Here is a 17231-nt window from a genome sequence, read left to right as displayed (position 1 = left end):
ATTAAACTTTTTATTTGAATATAAAAATATAATTAGAACATACGTTATTATTTATAATTATTTTTCTTAAAAGTATTAAACATTCTTTTTGAATTTAATATAGAAATGACATTTGTAAACTTTGAAAAAAAGATTTTTTTTAAGTGATTTTTTTATAAATTTTTTTAAAAAAATAATAATAATTTTATGTTTAGATATCTTATATAAAAATATTTTTTATTTAATAATTATATTTAGATACAATATAAAAATTTTTTTTGTTTATTATTATATTAAAAATATTTTTTTTAAATATATAAATTATAATTTCCAACAAAATATTTTTTACTTTTTAATACTCTTACTTTTACTATTATAATATTATCAAACACATTAAAAAATAAAAAAATATTTTTTATTTAAAAATATATTTTTAACATTTAATAACATCCAAACAAATATTAAATTTATCAAAAATATTTTAGAATAAAAATCAGACATTTTAAACATTTAAAACGACACTGAGATTTGATACTTTAATAATAATAATAAATTAATAACAAAGTTAATTATTTAATTTTAGATCTCTAACTAATATCTTTTTCAATCTCCCTACCTATGTATGCTAACTAGAGCAGAGTCATATTGTATGACTATTGACTAGTCAGTAGCAGTCAATAAGTATAAATAGATAGAATAATTAACCAAAATTATAGGATTTACTCTCAAAATAGAGGAATGCTTTTCAATTACGGCAAGTTCTTATGCATGTAATCACAATTGTTTTTTTAGAAAAGTATAGGGTATCAAAAATATATTATCTCTTGATTTATTGTTAATAATAAATAATTATTATATTTTAAATATATGTATAAAAAAATATATTTAAAAAATATATTTATAAAGATATTTTTATTAGATATATTTTTAAAAATATTTTTATTAAATATAATTATAAATAAAAATTGATAAAAATTAGCAAAAATATTATTGGTAACGCAGCAAAATTGTTATTTTTTAAACAAAAAAGAAACACACAAAAAAAAGCATGTTTGGCTGCAACTGAAAATATGCGGTAGCAAGAAGCAAACAAGGAAGCTTACATAGTTGATGGATGATTGACGAAGAAGGAAGTTGAGAAGAAAAAAACATACGTGGTCCTCGGTTTCATCAAAAAGTCAAAGTCAAACAAACGCAAAACACCCCCTCCTCCCCCACCCCCAAAAAGTTCACCTTCTCACTCTCCGCTGCCCCTCGTTCCCTCCGATCTCCGATCCCTCTCCCATTCCTGCTTCCTTCTTCCCCGTCCTGATTCTGATTCTAAAATTGGTGATGGGTTCCATGTCTCACGTGATCACTTTCTCTCACCTAACTTGTTCTGCCCGCTCCTCCTATACCCAATTCACACCACCACCACCTTCACCTTCTAGAACCCTCAACAAAGTTCGAGTCTTTGCGCAGTTCGAAGCCACCACTCAAACCCCTACTCCTTCCAGCTCCACCACCATCAACAACAATAACCATAACAAGTTTGATTTCAGTGATCCTGATTGGAAGACCAAGTTCCAGCAAGACTTCGAGGCCCGCTTCAGCCTCCCCCATCTCACTGACATCTTCCCCGATGCTTCCCCTATTCCTTCTACCTTCTGCCTCAAAATGAGGTCACTTAGTCAAAACTATACTCTTCTTTTTCAATTGGATTCGTTTCTCTCTGTTCATGTGTTTCGCTGTGTTGCAGGACTCCCGTTGACAGAGATATTCCAGGTCATTATTCTTCTGATGAGGACTGGCATGGATACATTAACAACAATGACAGAGTGCTTCTCAAGGTTTGCTTTTCACACTCTATATTCATACTTAAATAAATACTGCCTTGTTCCCAATTTCTTTTACTATTTTTATTCATCATGATTGGGGCTTTGTGTTGCTTTCACTAGATTTGGATCAAATTAGTTTTCTCTCTATGTATATGTAGGCATGAGGTTATTCTGAACTGTTGTTGTTATTTCAGACAATATACTATTCATCGCCTACATCTGCTGGTGCTGAGTGCATTGATCCCAACTGTACTTGGGTCGAACAATGGTAAAGTATTTAATTCCCTAATTTTAAACAGGAATATGATAATGCCTTATTGAATATCTTGCATTCAACTATATACAACTGCTGTTATATTGTATATAGAGTATTGCACGATACAAGGTAGTAACACCTTGTTCTAAAAACTTCATGAAAGTTAATGGATGAATTTGGGTTTTGAGAATTCTATTACCTTTCCCAGAAAAGAGATTGTAGCCATGATCTTAACCATGCTCGCTAATGGCCATTGAATTCACGGATTATTTTGTCTTTTGGGTTACCAAATAGTTGCTTACAATATCGTTTTAAGTCTTGTCGTAATTCATGTTGTTTTATAAGATTAGCATATATGTTGAGAGATGCTGAAATCATTTTAGGGTTCATCGAGCTGGGCCTCGGGAAAAGATATATTATAAACCAGAAGAAGTAAAGGCTGCAATTGTTACCTGTGGAGGCCTCTGTCCTGGCCTTAATGATGTCATTAGACAGGTTAGCTTGTGATCAATTTGTTTTATGCAAGTATTTGACCTTATTGTTCCCTGAAATATGTAAAGCATCTTTTCTGGTTTTCTGAAAGTTAAGTTATCAAAATGTAATTATTTAATTGTTATTGACTATTGCTGTTAGTCATCACTTCATTTCCTGGGAAATAATATGTTCCTGCACTAAGCTTTTGACTATTAACATGTAATATATTCTCTTTACTTTCATGTATCTTTCTTAAATATGATGTAGCCATCCCTGGTGTCATGAAATACTAAATTGTTTCATATCTTGTAGTTAAGGAAGTTTCTAGTTCAGCTCACTTTACCAGTTTCAAGTTTTAAAGAGAGTAATTGTTTCCTCATTGTAATTGCTTCAATAATGAATGTTGTGCAGATTGTAATTACACTTGAAATATATGGTGTGAAAAAGATAGTGGGGATTCCATTTGGTTATCGGGGATTTTCTGACCAAGAATTGACAGAAGTGCCCGTAAGTTCATGCCTATCTTCTTTCTAATTTGGTGCAACGTTAACCAGTTCAGCTAAAGCGGTAAGTGGAACATGAGTTCTTCTATCAACTGACTCTTAACCATATTGGCCTTTCATTTGCAGCTGTCAAGAAAAGTAGTTCAGAATATTCATCTTTCTGGTGGAAGCCTGTTGGGAGTTTCACGAGGAGGACCTGCAGTCAGTAATATTGTGGACAGTTTGGAGGTGATTGATTGATCTGTTCCATTGATAGACTAATTGATGAATTTTCAGAGAAGATATTTTTTATGCCGAGTTTGATGTTTGTCCCTTATTTTATCTGAATTTGCATGTTCTTAATTTCAGGAAAGAGGGATCAACATGCTTTTTGTATTGGGTGGAAATGGCACACATGCTGGTGCAAATGCAATTCACAATGAGGTTTCTAAACTCTTATCCTTGTATCATTTGATCTTGTTCAATTTGGATTAATGTCTGATGTACAATGGTTATTTTAGGAGAAATTGAGATCTTGTAAACTGTGTTCATTGGCATATATGAAAACTGTTATTTCCAATTCGCTAGCTATTCCTTTTCTTTTTGCATAGCTCAGTGTTAACATTAAACTAGATGTCAACATTCTGTTACCCTTAATATGCAGTGTGTGATAATTGAGGATCTTCAATTACATATTACACTGTTATATAATTTATAAGCTTGTACTCCTAATTTGTTATTGTACTTAATGAAGTGGGATTTTTGTTTCTTTCAGTGTCGTAAAAGACGTCTTAAGGTATCTGTAATTGGGGTGCCTAAAACTATAGACAATGACATTCTATTGATGGACAAAACTTTTGGCTTTGATACTGCGGTTGAAGAAGCACAGAGAGCAATAAATTCTGCATACATTGAGGTAATAAATTACTTATTATTCAGAGTCACTTTGACTTGATGCAGTAATTGTTTCTAGTTGATGGGTATTGAATTATTCGCATTCTTCCCTTATCTCTTGTTAGGCACATAGCGCATATCATGGGATTGGGGTTGTGAAATTGATGGGACGTAGCAGTGGATTCATAGCAATGCAGTCATCCCTGTCTAGTGGACAGGTTGACATATGTCTGATTCCTGAGGTATATATGATGTAAATTAGTCGGATGTTCTTTCTGCGATACTGATAAACTTATACAAGTTTTGGGTGTGTTTTAAGGTACGTTTCAATTTACATGGTCCTCACGGTGTACTGAGTCATCTTAAGTATCTTTTAGAAACAAAGGGATCGGCTGTGGTCTGTGTAGCAGAGGGAGCTGGACAGGTGATTTAGTTTAAGTATTTAATTTAGCATATAACAGTATCAAGATATTCATTATTAAAATTTTCTCCTTTGTTTTGCTTATATAAAAAGTTAATTACAGACATTATATTACTAAATTTTCTCAGAAGACACCTCAGAGTTCAGACATTGAGATTGACACTCAAACTTACTTGTTGATAAATTATTATGCAGAATTTACTTCAAAAGACTAATGCTACAGATGCATCAGGAAATGTTGTATTTGGAGATATTGGTGTATATATTCAGCAAGAGGTTTGTATTACGTTCTTGTGGTGCTACTGTTTACAAAATTCTAAAGGGTTAATACCTGATTTTAAAGTGGATAGATATTATTTTGAAATGAGTCAGACATGAGAGTATGAACCTTTCAAGGTTTTACCTTTTAATATAATTATGTTCTCAGAAAGTTTGATCTTGAGTTGCCTTTATACTATTATTTCCATTAAAACTAAGCAACACATGCATTTTTTGAAGTGGCAATTCCAAGCATTGTGTTTAGGTTTGATTTCTCATGCCATAACGTTTTAAATGTTGTACGCTGAGGATGAATACATGCCTTGAATTCTTGAATACAGCCTTCATTTGAATTATTGTTAATGTATATATTTTTTTCCTTTCCTTTTCTTTGTAATATCTGTTTTACTGACAACTGCTGTATTTCAGACGAAAAAATATTTCAAGGAGATTGGCGTTCATGCTGACGTGAAATATATTGATCCAACATACATGATCCGTGCTTGTCGAGCAAATGCATCAGATGGAATTTTATGCACTGTACTTGGACAAAATGCTGTTAGTCTCTCTTTCCCTCTTTGAGTATGCTCTTATATATGTATATATTTCAGTTAGAATGACAGCCAAATTACTTGAACTTATGACCTCCTGCAAATTATGTAAGAGCTCATTTAGACATCCTTTTCGTTAATATCTATGTTATATTGATTCATAGTATTTGCATTTCAGGTTCATGGTGCTTTCGCAGGATATAGCGGCATTACAGTAGGCTTATGTAACACACACTATGCTTACTTTCCTATCCCAGAAGTTATATCTCATCCCAGGTTGGTTGATCCCAACAGTCGAATGTGGCATCGTTGCTTAACTTCAACATGCCAACCCGACTTCATTTGATTACTTAATGTTGAGTAAACCCGAGGCTTGTAAATTCAAGCTTCCCAAGATTATATCATAGCTAGGAAAACAATTTCAAGCGAGCAGACATTTTCGAAAATAATAGGAAGGGCGGCATTTCCCTCTTTTTTGTATAGCATGGCAACTGAATAATACCTTTGCCACCAAATTGAACTCCAGGTAAAATTTGATTAGAGGAACCACCAAGCACTCTGCATGATTTTTTATTTATTTGTAAGATCTGTTTACCTGATATCAAGGGCCAAATTTAATGAGCTGTTGTATGTTTGAAATCTAGATCTGCAGTATTTTGGATAAATAATAAATTTTATGGCTGATGTTGCTTGTAAAGCATATTACGTACCCCAGGTTAATGGGAAATTGGTTGGATTGTGTTCATATTCTTTCTTATTTTCGGCACATTATAGAGAGAAAAAGATTTCTCCATAGAAATGGGAGAGTAGATTGATGTACAGAGGAGAGGGAAAAAAAAGAGGGGGGTAAAATACATGAAATGTATCTCTTTGATTATTGACCCTAATGGAAATAGGTGTGTTTGGTTTCATGGTTTGTATTTTATTTATTTTTAATATTTTTGTTTTTGTGTCGTTTGCGTTTTTATTTTTTTTTGTCATTCACAAAATTCTGGAAAAAAAAAATTAAAACATAAACTAAATGCATTCTTAGTATTTTGAATGTTATCACAAAAAAAATTACCTAGTGTTGGTCATCATAACTTGAGGGATGAAAATATTTATTACTTCAACTAAACTTTTTTTTTTTTTGAAAAAAAAGCTCAACACTCAAGTGGAGCAAGTACAGATATGCAAAGGACATAAAATTACAACAACTCCTATGTCATCTCCGGCATAGCCATCGACATCGTGAGTTATTTATCACACCACTCTGTAGCAAATGTAAACGCTTAATCCACACAATCTGCAACTCCTGTTGTCTTGTTCTGAAATATAACTTTATTCCGTCTTAGCCAAATAATCCATATTACTGAGAAAAATTTCACTATCCAACTCTTGCGCTGCGACCTTTTTACTGGCATATATCTCCAACTCTCGAAATGATCTTTTAAATTACCAAGAGCAGTCCATTTCTGTCCAAATGATGAGACCCATGCACACCACACCTGCCAGGAGAATTTGCAAGTAACAAATAAGTGTTGGGTATTTTCAACCTCCTTCTTGCACAACACACACAAGTTATCATTCTGTTATAGAATTCTCAGTCTACTTAGTTGATCCTTTGTGTTGACCCTCCCTACCAATACAAACCACGCAAACAACTCGATCCGAGGTGGAACTAACCCTTTCCAAATTTCCTTTGTGAATCCATATCTCAGTATCTCCTCATCCAAGGTCTCCTCCTGCAAAACTTGCACAAATGAGTTAGTAGAATAAACTCCTTCTTTATCAAACCTCCACACCACTCTGTCTTGTACATCTGCTATTAATGTAACAAAGTGCAAGACTTGGAGCAGCTGGTCCAATATCTCGGTCTCCCATTGGCGTAATTCTCTTTTCCATTGGAAGTGTCACACCCACTGTATCCCATCCCAAAACCCACAATCCCCGATTACTGATCCTTGTTGGTTTGAAATCAAGAAGAGTCTCGGAAAGGAGTCTTTCAGCTTTCCCACTTGGAGTCATGTATCTTCCCAGAATCTGGTATATCTACCATTTCCTACTTCCATAGCGAGGCCATCAATCATCTTCTGCCTGACATGTTACTCCTTTATTTGTACTTGACATATGTCTCTCCACGGTCCCCCTCGCTTTGGTAGCGCCTGAGTAGACAACAAATGATTCAGATTCAAATTAATGCAGGAGCTTCCTTTGAGAATCGCCACCACCATTTAAACAGTAAGGCCGTGTTACGGACTACCGCATCACCCACTCCCAACCCTCCTAGCTTCTTTGGAGCCTGGACCATCTCCCACTTCACAAGAGCCATACCCGATCTTCCATCATCCTTTTCCCAGAAGAATCTCCTCTGCAAAGAAATGATTCTACGTGCAACCGTATTTGGCATCTTATACAAGTTCAGGTAATAAATAGGTAGATTGTTGATCACCGACTTGAAGAGCACTAGCTTTCTAGCCTTACTAAGCACATTTGCTTTCCACAAGCTCAGTTTCTCCTCCACCTTATCTAGAACCGGCTTCCAAGTTTTCACCAACCGTGGATTTGCTCCCAGATTAATTCTAAGATACCTCACCGGTAAGGCTGCCTCCTTGCACCCTAGTAATTGACACATCCGGCTAACCCACTCCTGGCTACAATTCACTGGTATCAAGCTGGACTTTTCAAAATTAATGCTCAATCCAGACATAATTTCAAAGCACCTCAGTAATCTCTGATAGTTTCGTACTGTATTCTCTTCCGGCAGGCAGAATAATATAGTGTCATCAGCAAATTGTAGGTGTGACAACTCTATATTATCCTTCCCGACTAAGAGTGGAGATATTCGACTGTTCCTAACTGCCTCTCCAATCATCCTGTTAAGCACATCGACCACAAGGACAAACAAAAAAGGTGATAATGGGTCGCCTTGCTGTAGGCCCCTCTCCATCTTGAAAGGTTTGGACGGTGACCCATTAACCAGAATGGATATAGATGCCGAGCTAACACACTTCTTAATCCAAGCCCTCCATGTTCTACCGAATCCCATCTTCTCTAATACAGTATCAACAAAACACCATTTAACTCTATCGTAAGCTTTATGGAAGTCCAGTTTGATAATTGCTGATGCCTTCTTTTTCTGTTTTAACCATTACACTGTTTCACATGCAATTAAGGCTTCGTCATGTATCTTCCTCCCCTTCACAAAGGCAGTCTGTGACTCCCCAACCAAACCTGGCATCACACGCCTCATTCTTCGAGTCAACAATTTAGAGATCATTTTATATACACATCCAACCATGCTGATAGGTTTGAGATCTTTAATCTCCTTTGCCCCAATGAATTTCGGCGCCAACACTACCCATGTGACATTAGATTCTGCTGGTAATCTTGCCGTCTCAAAAAAACTTATCACAGCTGCAGTGAATTCCGTTCCTAACTCGTTCCAACACTTTTTTATAAAATTCATGTTGTACCCATCACTCCCCGGAGTTTTAGAAGATTCACAATCCTACACTGCCTCTTTCACCTCCTCCACTGATGATAACACTTCTAAACCTTCGGCTTCCTCTCTCTCCAACCGATTGACTAATCCATCCCGAAAACTCACACTTGGAGACACTTCCTAGTAGTACAGACGTTTATAAAAATTTCGAATAGCAATTTTAATCTTGCTTGATTCCTTACTTTAACTAAACTCTCGTTAAAGGAATGAAAATAGAGAAATATTAAGTAAATAAGTTATTTTTATAATTAAGTTTAATTAAATTTTTTTATGCATCACTTTTTTCAAATTTTTGTTAACTAATTTTTTTTGTTATTAATTCTTAAATTATTGAACCAATTTAATTGAACTTAGTTATAAAAATAACTTAATTATGTAGGGGATGAAAATATTTACAACTTTAACTAATCTCTCGGGTGTTGAACACATTTTTTTAAAAAATCTTGCATTAAAAAAAAAGGGCTAATATGTCTTGTGGCTTGAAGGAGAGAATCAAACCAGGTCAGCCCTAATTTCATGTATCGAAACCTTTCTTTGGTTTCTCTGTCGTGTGACTGCGCCAACAAAAAGCTAAACTATTACTCTTCTTTTGAACATATTCGGAGCGTGAGAGCTCTCAAACTCTTCAAAATTAATCAGTTAACCAGGAATCATGTATCTCTGTTTCCGTTATGCAGTTAGTGCCTCAGGATTTCATAGAAAGAAAAAAACAAGACATTCATTAATAACATGTTTGTCGGGTCTCTTGTTGGTTTATTAAGCTGCACTGCACCTCCATCGTACACTGCACAACAAAACCAATTGTTTTATTCTTTTAATTAGGGGTGTTCGCGGTGCGGTTTGGATCGATTTTGAGTAAAAAACTTATCCGATCCGAACAATATGTTACTTGCGGTGCGATTTGGATTGGATGATTTAAAAAAAAAAATCGATCCGATCCAATTTCGAGCGGTTTGGATTGGATTGAATTTGCGATTTTGTAAATTAAAAAAATTAAATATATATATCAATTCTCAACATCAAATTTTAAATAACTAACAAAGACATAGCAAGTCTTAACAATATCTTAAAAAACCAATGATAACATAACAATAGAAATTAAATTATAAGTTAGTTAAAATAAATAAATAAATCACATTTTGAACATAAAATATTTATTAAATAATAATAATACTTAAAAAATATAAAAATGTATAGCAAATTGTATATGTTATACTGTAAATATAATAATAAAATAATATTATTATAACACATTGTGCGGTTTAGATTGGATTAGATCGGTTGTAAAAAGTAGATCCGAAATTCGATCCGATCCGATCCAGCGATTTGTAAAAAATAAAATCCAATCAAATTTGAATTAGTACAGTTTTAATCGGTTTTCGGTTTAAATTGAATTGAACAAGCGATTTAATTTGGATCAATTTAGATTTGAACACCCTACTTTTAATACATAGCTTAACAGAAACCCTTTTTATCATTACTGTGATTGTGAATGAATGAATACATGGATGGATGGAGTTATATAGCCCAACACACTAGTTAATTACAGTTATATTATTTTAACAGAAAATCTTAAGTATCAGTATTTTTTTTATATCAATTTTAATAAGTATTTAGTCGGTATAAATATTAAATAATCTTTACTAATTTATGTAGATAAATTTTAATAAACATAAATATAAATACAAATGATATATTTTATATATGTGAATTATTATTGATTAAATATTAATTTAAAATAATGATATTTGCTGGTTATATTTTAAATCATAGATATAAATGGTCAAGTGGAAAGTAAATGAGTTGGATGATGTGGGAGAGGCGAGAGGGAGAGTAGGGCACGATATATATATTAATTAAAGGCAAGTTAAAACAGAGAGCAAATAAGCCTAAACCCAGTGAGTGTGACAGTGATGGCACCAGTGAGCATTGTTGAGGTCCCACTGCTAAGTACTGCACAGAAATACACATGTATCTCATCACACATAATACTCACTGACACAAGCAATAAACTCACCCTCACAGAATTATTCTCCTTACACATTACAGCTTTTCTTCCCTTCTATCCCCTCCTATCTTTTATCTCTCATAAAATGCACAATAATACCTTACTTTTAATTTTTTATTGAGATATAGCTTTTGATGTAAATTTAATTTTGATATAAAATTATTTTACACGTATATTTAATAATATAATATTAATATTAATAAAAATAATTATTTTATATTAATTATATAAATAATTATTAAAAAATAATTATAATTATACAATTTTATAAATTATTTTATATTATTAATATATTAAAATTAAACTCATATTTTTATAAGTTAAATTTTCAGAAGAATTAATTTCATAATAATATATAAGTATATAGCATATTTTTAAAACGTATCTTAACCAAATTAATGATAACAATTATTATACCTTTATTTTTTATTTTCTACTCTTATACAGTATTAATCTTTTTAATAAAAATTAAAATATTCTATATTCATTTTTATTTTATAATTTTAACAAATTAGAATAAAAAATTATGTATTTAATGTCATTAAAATCTTACAATTTTATTTTTTGAAAAAAAAATATTTTTAATATTCTTAGTTAGTGATCTCTTTAATAGAAATACTCAGTTAAAATATAAATTAGGTTTTTTATGTTCTATATTCCCAATAATCCAATAATGAATGGCTGTAGTGTCCCAAGAGAATTGTCTGCTCTAAGTTCTTTAGTTCGTCTCATATGCGATGCATATATGGGCTCACGGTATATATTGGGATTATAAATAATAATATATGCACTGCTTATTTATTTTGTTACTAGTATCACTATCACCATGAAAAAAGAAACGTTATTATATACATATTAATTTTTTCAATAGTAATTTAGTAAATTTTTTAAGACATTAACCAATGAATTATTGTACGTACAAAGTGAGATTTAAATATTCTGATATTTACAGAAATTAAATTTTTTGATATTTATTTATGCAAAGGAGTGTGTTGATACTAATCCAAGTTAGTTCGATTTTATGATTTATTCTGCTATCTTAATGAACAGGAGATGACTCTCAATACAAGTGCCCCACATGATAAATTTTTTAATTTTTAGTCAGTTGATGACAAAAATATTCATGTGATTCTCTTTGAGAAAAAAAAATCATAAGGTGGGTTTTTGGCAGTGAAACGAATGCTTTTTGACTGGTCAATATCTCTAAACAAAAGCTAGTGGGCCTTTCTATTCCATTGTGGCAGTTTCTAATCCCAATAATATGAAGCAAAGACAAATCCTCAGTTTCATGTGTGCCAGTAGATCTTGGTCTCTATTGCTGACGTGGATCCCCCCACATTACTATCAAACTTGTTACCATAAAATTCTACTAATAACCTTGTATCAAATTCTACCATGTTTTGTACTGTTGTTCATGCTCAACAGAACACGCTCCTTAGAATACAAAATATGTTTGAAATCAAACTCAAGTTTATTTTTATATTTTGTTCATGAAAAAATAGATAGAAAAAGAAAAACATCTCTTTTGTGCTCTAAATACCAAAGAACCAAACTGACTTTATAATCTTCCTAGTTCATAACTAAGGTCTCTATTAGTAGGTAATCGCATAACCAACATGAAAAGTCTTTGGTTAAAATTTAAATATCAATGATCTTTTGCTTGCTTTTGTTTCAGAAATTTGCAAAACAAAACAACGCATGAAAATGAAAAGAATTTCAGTTTATGCTTCATTCTCTTTTCCACTAAAATGAAAAGTTCGGACATAATTATGAAAAATAAAAGAAAAAAAATATGGGTTTTCTGTCCAAATATACCTATCATTGTTTGCATCAAAATTTCCTCTCCGATCCACATTCTCCGCAACATTTGCAGCTGGTTTGTGTATTCCTCTGACTATAAACAACTTAGCAACTCATGCTATACGCGTGAGACTGCTTAAATTTCTCATCTTTATTCATTCATAAAGGCACACTTTCATTGAGTGTGTTACCAATATGGCCTACATAGACCACACTAAAACTCTCATTCAACCAAACCCAAATGGAACCTTGGTGAAGGAGGAAAGTTCACATTTCATGACCTGAAATTCTCATTAGAAGGTCCATTTTCTGATCTACACCTCTTAGCTCTTGGACTATATTGGAAGGAATCTGTGAATGAACCACCAACTGTTGTTGATTCCTCACTTCTATAGCTCAAGCATGTCCCATCGAGCACCCCGAGGGGGCTTTGCGGTGCTAATGGAGCTAAGTTGCCATTCGAATTAGCCGAGATTTTTGTCAAGGCTAAGTCTCTGATCAGTTCAATGCACTTCAAGACTCTGTCCTGCGAAACAGAAATCCCAAAATGATCAGCAGAACAATTTGCACAAGGGAATGTGGTATCAAACAGCAGTAAACAACTGTTTCTTTTCGTGGGAAACACATCAATCTTACCTTCCGCGCGATGACAAAACAATTCAAGGCTTTATCAATATCTATTCCTTGTGATTCCCTCAACACAGAAATCGCAACTGCTGCGGCAATATCAGAAGGCCGAAACTCCAAGAATTCAACATCTGCATTGAGTTCCCAATAAAACACCTTGTAAATATCCTCAAGAACAGAACATCTTAAAAGTGCTACTAACAAAGTCAAGACAAATACATCTGATAATTTGAACTATGAGCTCCATTGATCTCAAAACCAATGACTTTGCCAGATGCTGCTCACGACTGATCTTGCCAAGGAAGTAGTCCATAAAGGAACACGGAGTTATGGCTTGCATTTTCCAACTCAGTGTGGTTAATATCATCAGTTCCATTCTTTGAATAGTTTTAGCATCAAACACAGCTGTTGTTTCGTCATCCTACCGGATACCAATAACATTCACAAAATTAGAGTAAAACTTAACAATCACAGATAGTTGTATGGCTGCACAATTACCTGCATATCTATAACATGGGGCATTTTAGTCTCTTCCATCTTGGCTGCAATTGATAAACAAGCTAAAGCTAACAACTGCACAGCCCAATTTCTTTTGTCTCTCTGAAGGTAAAAAACTAACAATTAGACTATCAATAATAAAGGATCAACAATATATATATATAGTAGGAGACTAGTATGCTTTTATCTAATTGATCTTACTGGAATATCACGTACTGATAGGAACCGATCCAAGTAGTTCACAGATAGACAAAAGCAACTGGGTCCAAAACCATAATAAGCATGAGCCTGATGAGCACAGTTTGCAAATATATCAGTCACTAGCTGAATTATTCGATAAAAGAAATACAAGATTAAGACACAAATTGGGAAGAACAGAGACCAAATGCATAATCGAGTCTCAAATCAATATAGGACATCGACAATTTGCTGCAAAACTAGGTAGGTGAGTAGGTGAGGAATTACTAAAAACAAAATTGACTGCAAAATCAATCAATTTAAAGCCCAATAGAAAGCCATAAATTTTGAAGAGATTGATGTTGGAATTGGAAAATTTAATCTTTTTCAATGACTAAAATACCAATAAATGCACTTTAAACAATCCAGACACATCAGTAAACGAAAAATCTAGAAGCGGATTCACTTTTCACTTTCATTGATTGAAGATGAAAAAGGACTTATATTGAATGAATTATCCGTGAACAAAAAAACGAAAAAAAAAAGAACCCATTTGATGAAAAAACCATTAATCCAACCTTACAAATCCAATCAAGAGCATCCCTCCTAACACCAAAGTCCAAATCCCCACCAAGGATCCTCCTGAGGTAATCATCAGTGGGCAAAAACTCTATCTCCTTCTCAACCATAACCCCAAAAGTTTCATCACTCAGCACCAGAAACCCCACGAATGGTTCCGATCCATCATCGTTAAAGTTAAGTTTTTTGTGGTACCCATCTGCGGCACTACATTCAAAATCATCAAAGCATGTGTTATTGTTTTCCAGACACAGAAGGCTTGAGGTTGCAGGGTCAAAGTTCTCATCTTCCATTTGGGAAAAGAAAAGAAAAGAAAAGAAAAAACTCAAGAGAAAAAAGGGGCGGATTAAAAGAAGAGATCTTTATGAAGCATTGAGTGATGAAATGGAGGACAATGAAAAATGAAGAGTGGAGAAGGATGGAACAAAAGAGTGGTGAGGTGTGAGGTTTATGTAGGAAACTGTGGCATGTGCGTAGTGCGTTTATGCGTTTAGGGTAAAAGAGAGCGGTGACTAAGTGTGAGACCGGGGTTGAGGAAATGTGGAATCCTCCGAGGAAAATATTATAATAAATGGTCAAAATAATTATTATTATTATTTCAATTTTATTTATTAGTGTTTAAATTTTAAAACTCGTGTCAAGATAAACTATCAAAATCATTTATTAAATAATTTTTATATTTGATAAATCACTTATATATTTGATCTAAAACTGTGTAACAATATTTAGATAATTATTTAAAAAATATATAAAAAAATAAGATTCAAACTCTAAAATATTTTTTTATTTTATAAAAGTATTTATAATTATTGGCAAAAAAAAATCTATTTAACATAAATCACTAAATTTTAACAATAAATATCTTATTTTTTTAATTATACTTATAAAAAATTACATTAAAACATTTTAATGTTAAAAATATATATTTAATATTAGATATTTTGTTACGTTTTAAAATATTTTAAAAATATTTTTATTATTAATAAAATTAAAGAATATTTTTATCAATGTCTTTAATAATCCGATACGATTTTGGTAGTTTATTTTTCAATAAACATTTTTTTTCAAATCACAATTCTTAAAACATTCTTTTATAGATTCATTATTTTTTATTATATAAAAATAAAAGTTAATAGTCAAATTAGTCTCTAAAAAATAATTTATTTTTTAAATTCATTCCTAAAAATGTTATTAGTTAAACTGGTTCTTCAAAAATTACAAATTAATTATTTTTATTTTTGTATTACTTTATTAACAATTTTTATCAACTATTGAAGATATAAAACGTTATTTAATAGTATACGTGATACTTAATATGTTTAATTAAATGTTTAAACAAAAAATTTTATAAAAATATATTAATTTAGTATCCTAGAATTATATTAGAATTAGAGTTAATAATATAATTGAAGAAAGGAGTTAAATTGACAGATTTTTATAAATATATTTGGTAAGCATCTAATTTGGATATACTAAATTTCATGTTTGTTATCCATTAATATTTCATGTCATCACTCCTTGATGAAAAATGTTAATAAATTAACGAACGGACAAAAAGGATTAATTTATAATATTTAGAAGACTAATATGATTGATAAAATTTTTCTAAAACAAATTTAAAAATAATCAATTTTTTTAGACTAATTTAATTATTATTATTATTCTATTTTGATAATATCTGTTTTTTAATAAATTTATACAAATATACAGCATAGAAAAATTATAAATGATCCTGTGTAGAATAAGATTATAAAATATAAAAGTGAGTAACATTTTTCTTATTTATATTATCATATCTTTTTTTTAGAGAAAGTATAGGGAGCCAATGGAATATTTGTATAATGTGTACAATGGAAGTTTAGGAAAGTATTAGAGATATAACCATTAGTGTTATTTTTTTCATCAGTTCGATCCTTGGTGAATCCCAAAATCAGTTTAAACTTTTAGGATAAGATGTTTATTATCCCTAATATCCGGATGATTATTTTGGATAGTATAGATGATGTTCATTTTTTAACTCATATTGTTCACTGTACACATTATATAAATATTCTATTGATTTTTTAGTAGGACTTTTTTTTTTATCATTACAGTCATTATTTAGGAGATCGAACAATATATTATTTCTCCCTTTTTAACATTGCATTGCTATTTCATTTCAATTGTTCTTTGATTCAAGTGTTTGGATTTTAAAAATCACACTTTAGATAAATTGAATCTATATGCAGTTTGGTTAGAAATTAATTCTATTATAAAAATGCATTGTATCCTATTGGAGTATTGGGGTTTAAAAGTCATATAGCAGCGTTAAAATTTAGCTGAACTGTTGTGAAGGTTTAAAACACCAACAAATATAAATAAAACAAAATAAGTAAAGAAAATCGTAATATGGATAACAAATGAGTGGGACGAGCACATTTTTTTTATTATTATTAAAGATAGGAAAATTCAAACTTCTTAAGTGAGTATAAAGAGATTATGTCATTTAAATTATAATTTATTGACGTAGACGAGCACATTTAATCAGGGACGGATTCATGTTGAAGGGAGTGGGGGCAAGTGCTCCCAAGTCCCAATAGAATTTAAAAATTTGTTAACTAATATATAGTAAAAAAATTTATTTGCCCCCACTATATAATCAAATTTGACCCCACTATAAGTGAATTTCACTCATTAACTTCAATGATAAAAAACAAATAACAATTTAAAATTCAAATGAATTTGTTACAATAACATTTAAAAAAAGAGTAAAATAATTATAAATTTATTATTTTATAATTGTGACTAATAAATAAATTTAAAATTTTAAAAAATATGTTTATATACTCAGTGAATATTACCGTTGTGTATATATATTATATATATTTGATTATTTTTTAAAATAGAGGTAACTACTAATTTGATATCTAAAAGATTCAAGCGCAGA

At 31.5% G+C, this 17231-nt stretch overlaps 2 protein-coding genes across 2 annotated transcripts; one reads left to right on the top strand and one right to left on the bottom strand.

Moving 5' to 3' along the window:
- The first annotated feature begins 979 nt into the window (after positions 1-979).
- Positions 980-5877, top strand: LOC107631358 (ATP-dependent 6-phosphofructokinase 5, chloroplastic). The gene is made up of 13 exons (XM_088508943.1): positions 980-1640; positions 1718-1808; positions 1991-2064; positions 2436-2547; positions 2938-3033; positions 3156-3257; positions 3378-3452; positions 3784-3924; positions 4028-4144; positions 4222-4326; positions 4519-4599; positions 5011-5139; positions 5311-5877. The coding sequence occupies exons 1-13, from the start codon at positions 1312-1314 to the stop codon at positions 5476-5478; spliced, it is 1620 nt and encodes a 539-aa protein (XP_088365069.1). The 5' UTR covers positions 980-1311; the 3' UTR covers positions 5479-5877.
- Positions 5878-12325: 6448 nt separating this feature from the next.
- LOC107631362 (cyclin-D2-1) lies at positions 12326-14843 on the bottom strand. The gene is made up of 6 exons (XM_016334789.3): positions 14305-14843; positions 13751-13837; positions 13550-13651; positions 13271-13472; positions 13061-13182; positions 12326-12950 (listed from the first exon to the last, which is right to left on the bottom strand). The coding sequence occupies exons 1-6, from the start codon at positions 14596-14598 to the stop codon at positions 12699-12701; spliced, it is 1059 nt and encodes a 352-aa protein (XP_016190275.1). The 5' UTR covers positions 14599-14843; the 3' UTR covers positions 12326-12698.
- Positions 14844-17231: the final 2388 nt, after the last annotated feature.

This window comes from Arachis ipaensis, chromosome B3 (genome assembly GCF_059453495.1).
Source record: "Arachis ipaensis isolate K30076 ecotype BB chromosome B3, ASM5945349v1, whole genome shotgun sequence".
Lineage (NCBI taxonomy): Eukaryota > Viridiplantae > Streptophyta > Magnoliopsida > Fabales > Fabaceae > Arachis > Arachis ipaensis.
This window is presented reverse-complemented; position numbering and strand designations above follow the sequence as displayed.

What these genes read in the sequence shown, in the direction of transcription:
- LOC107631358 (XM_088508943.1), top strand. Translation starts at nt 1,312, where the DNA reads ATGGGTTCCATGTCTCACGTGATCACTTTCTCTCACCTAACTTGTTCT. An exon ending in ATATTGTGGACAGTTTGGAG is followed by an intron (nt 3,258 to 3,377) that starts GTGATTGATTGA and finishes TCTTAATTTCAG; the next exon opens with GAAAGAGGGATCAACATGCT. An exon ending in GTGTATATATTCAGCAAGAG is followed by an intron (nt 4,600 to 5,010) that starts GTTTGTATTACG and finishes GCTGTATTTCAG; the next exon opens with ACGAAAAAATATTTCAAGGA.
- LOC107631362 (XM_016334789.3), bottom strand. Translation starts at nt 14,598, where the DNA reads ATGGAAGATGAGAACTTTGACCCTGCAACCTCAAGCCTTCTGTGTCTG. An exon ending in CTCTTGATTGGATTTGTAAG is followed by an intron (nt 13,838 to 14,304) that starts GTTGGATTAATG and finishes TGTGCTCATCAG; the next exon opens with GCTCATGCTTATTATGGTTT. An exon ending in CCCATGTTATAGATATGCAG is followed by an intron (nt 13,473 to 13,549) that starts GTAATTGTGCAG and finishes GGTATCCGGTAG; the next exon opens with GATGACGAAACAACAGCTGT.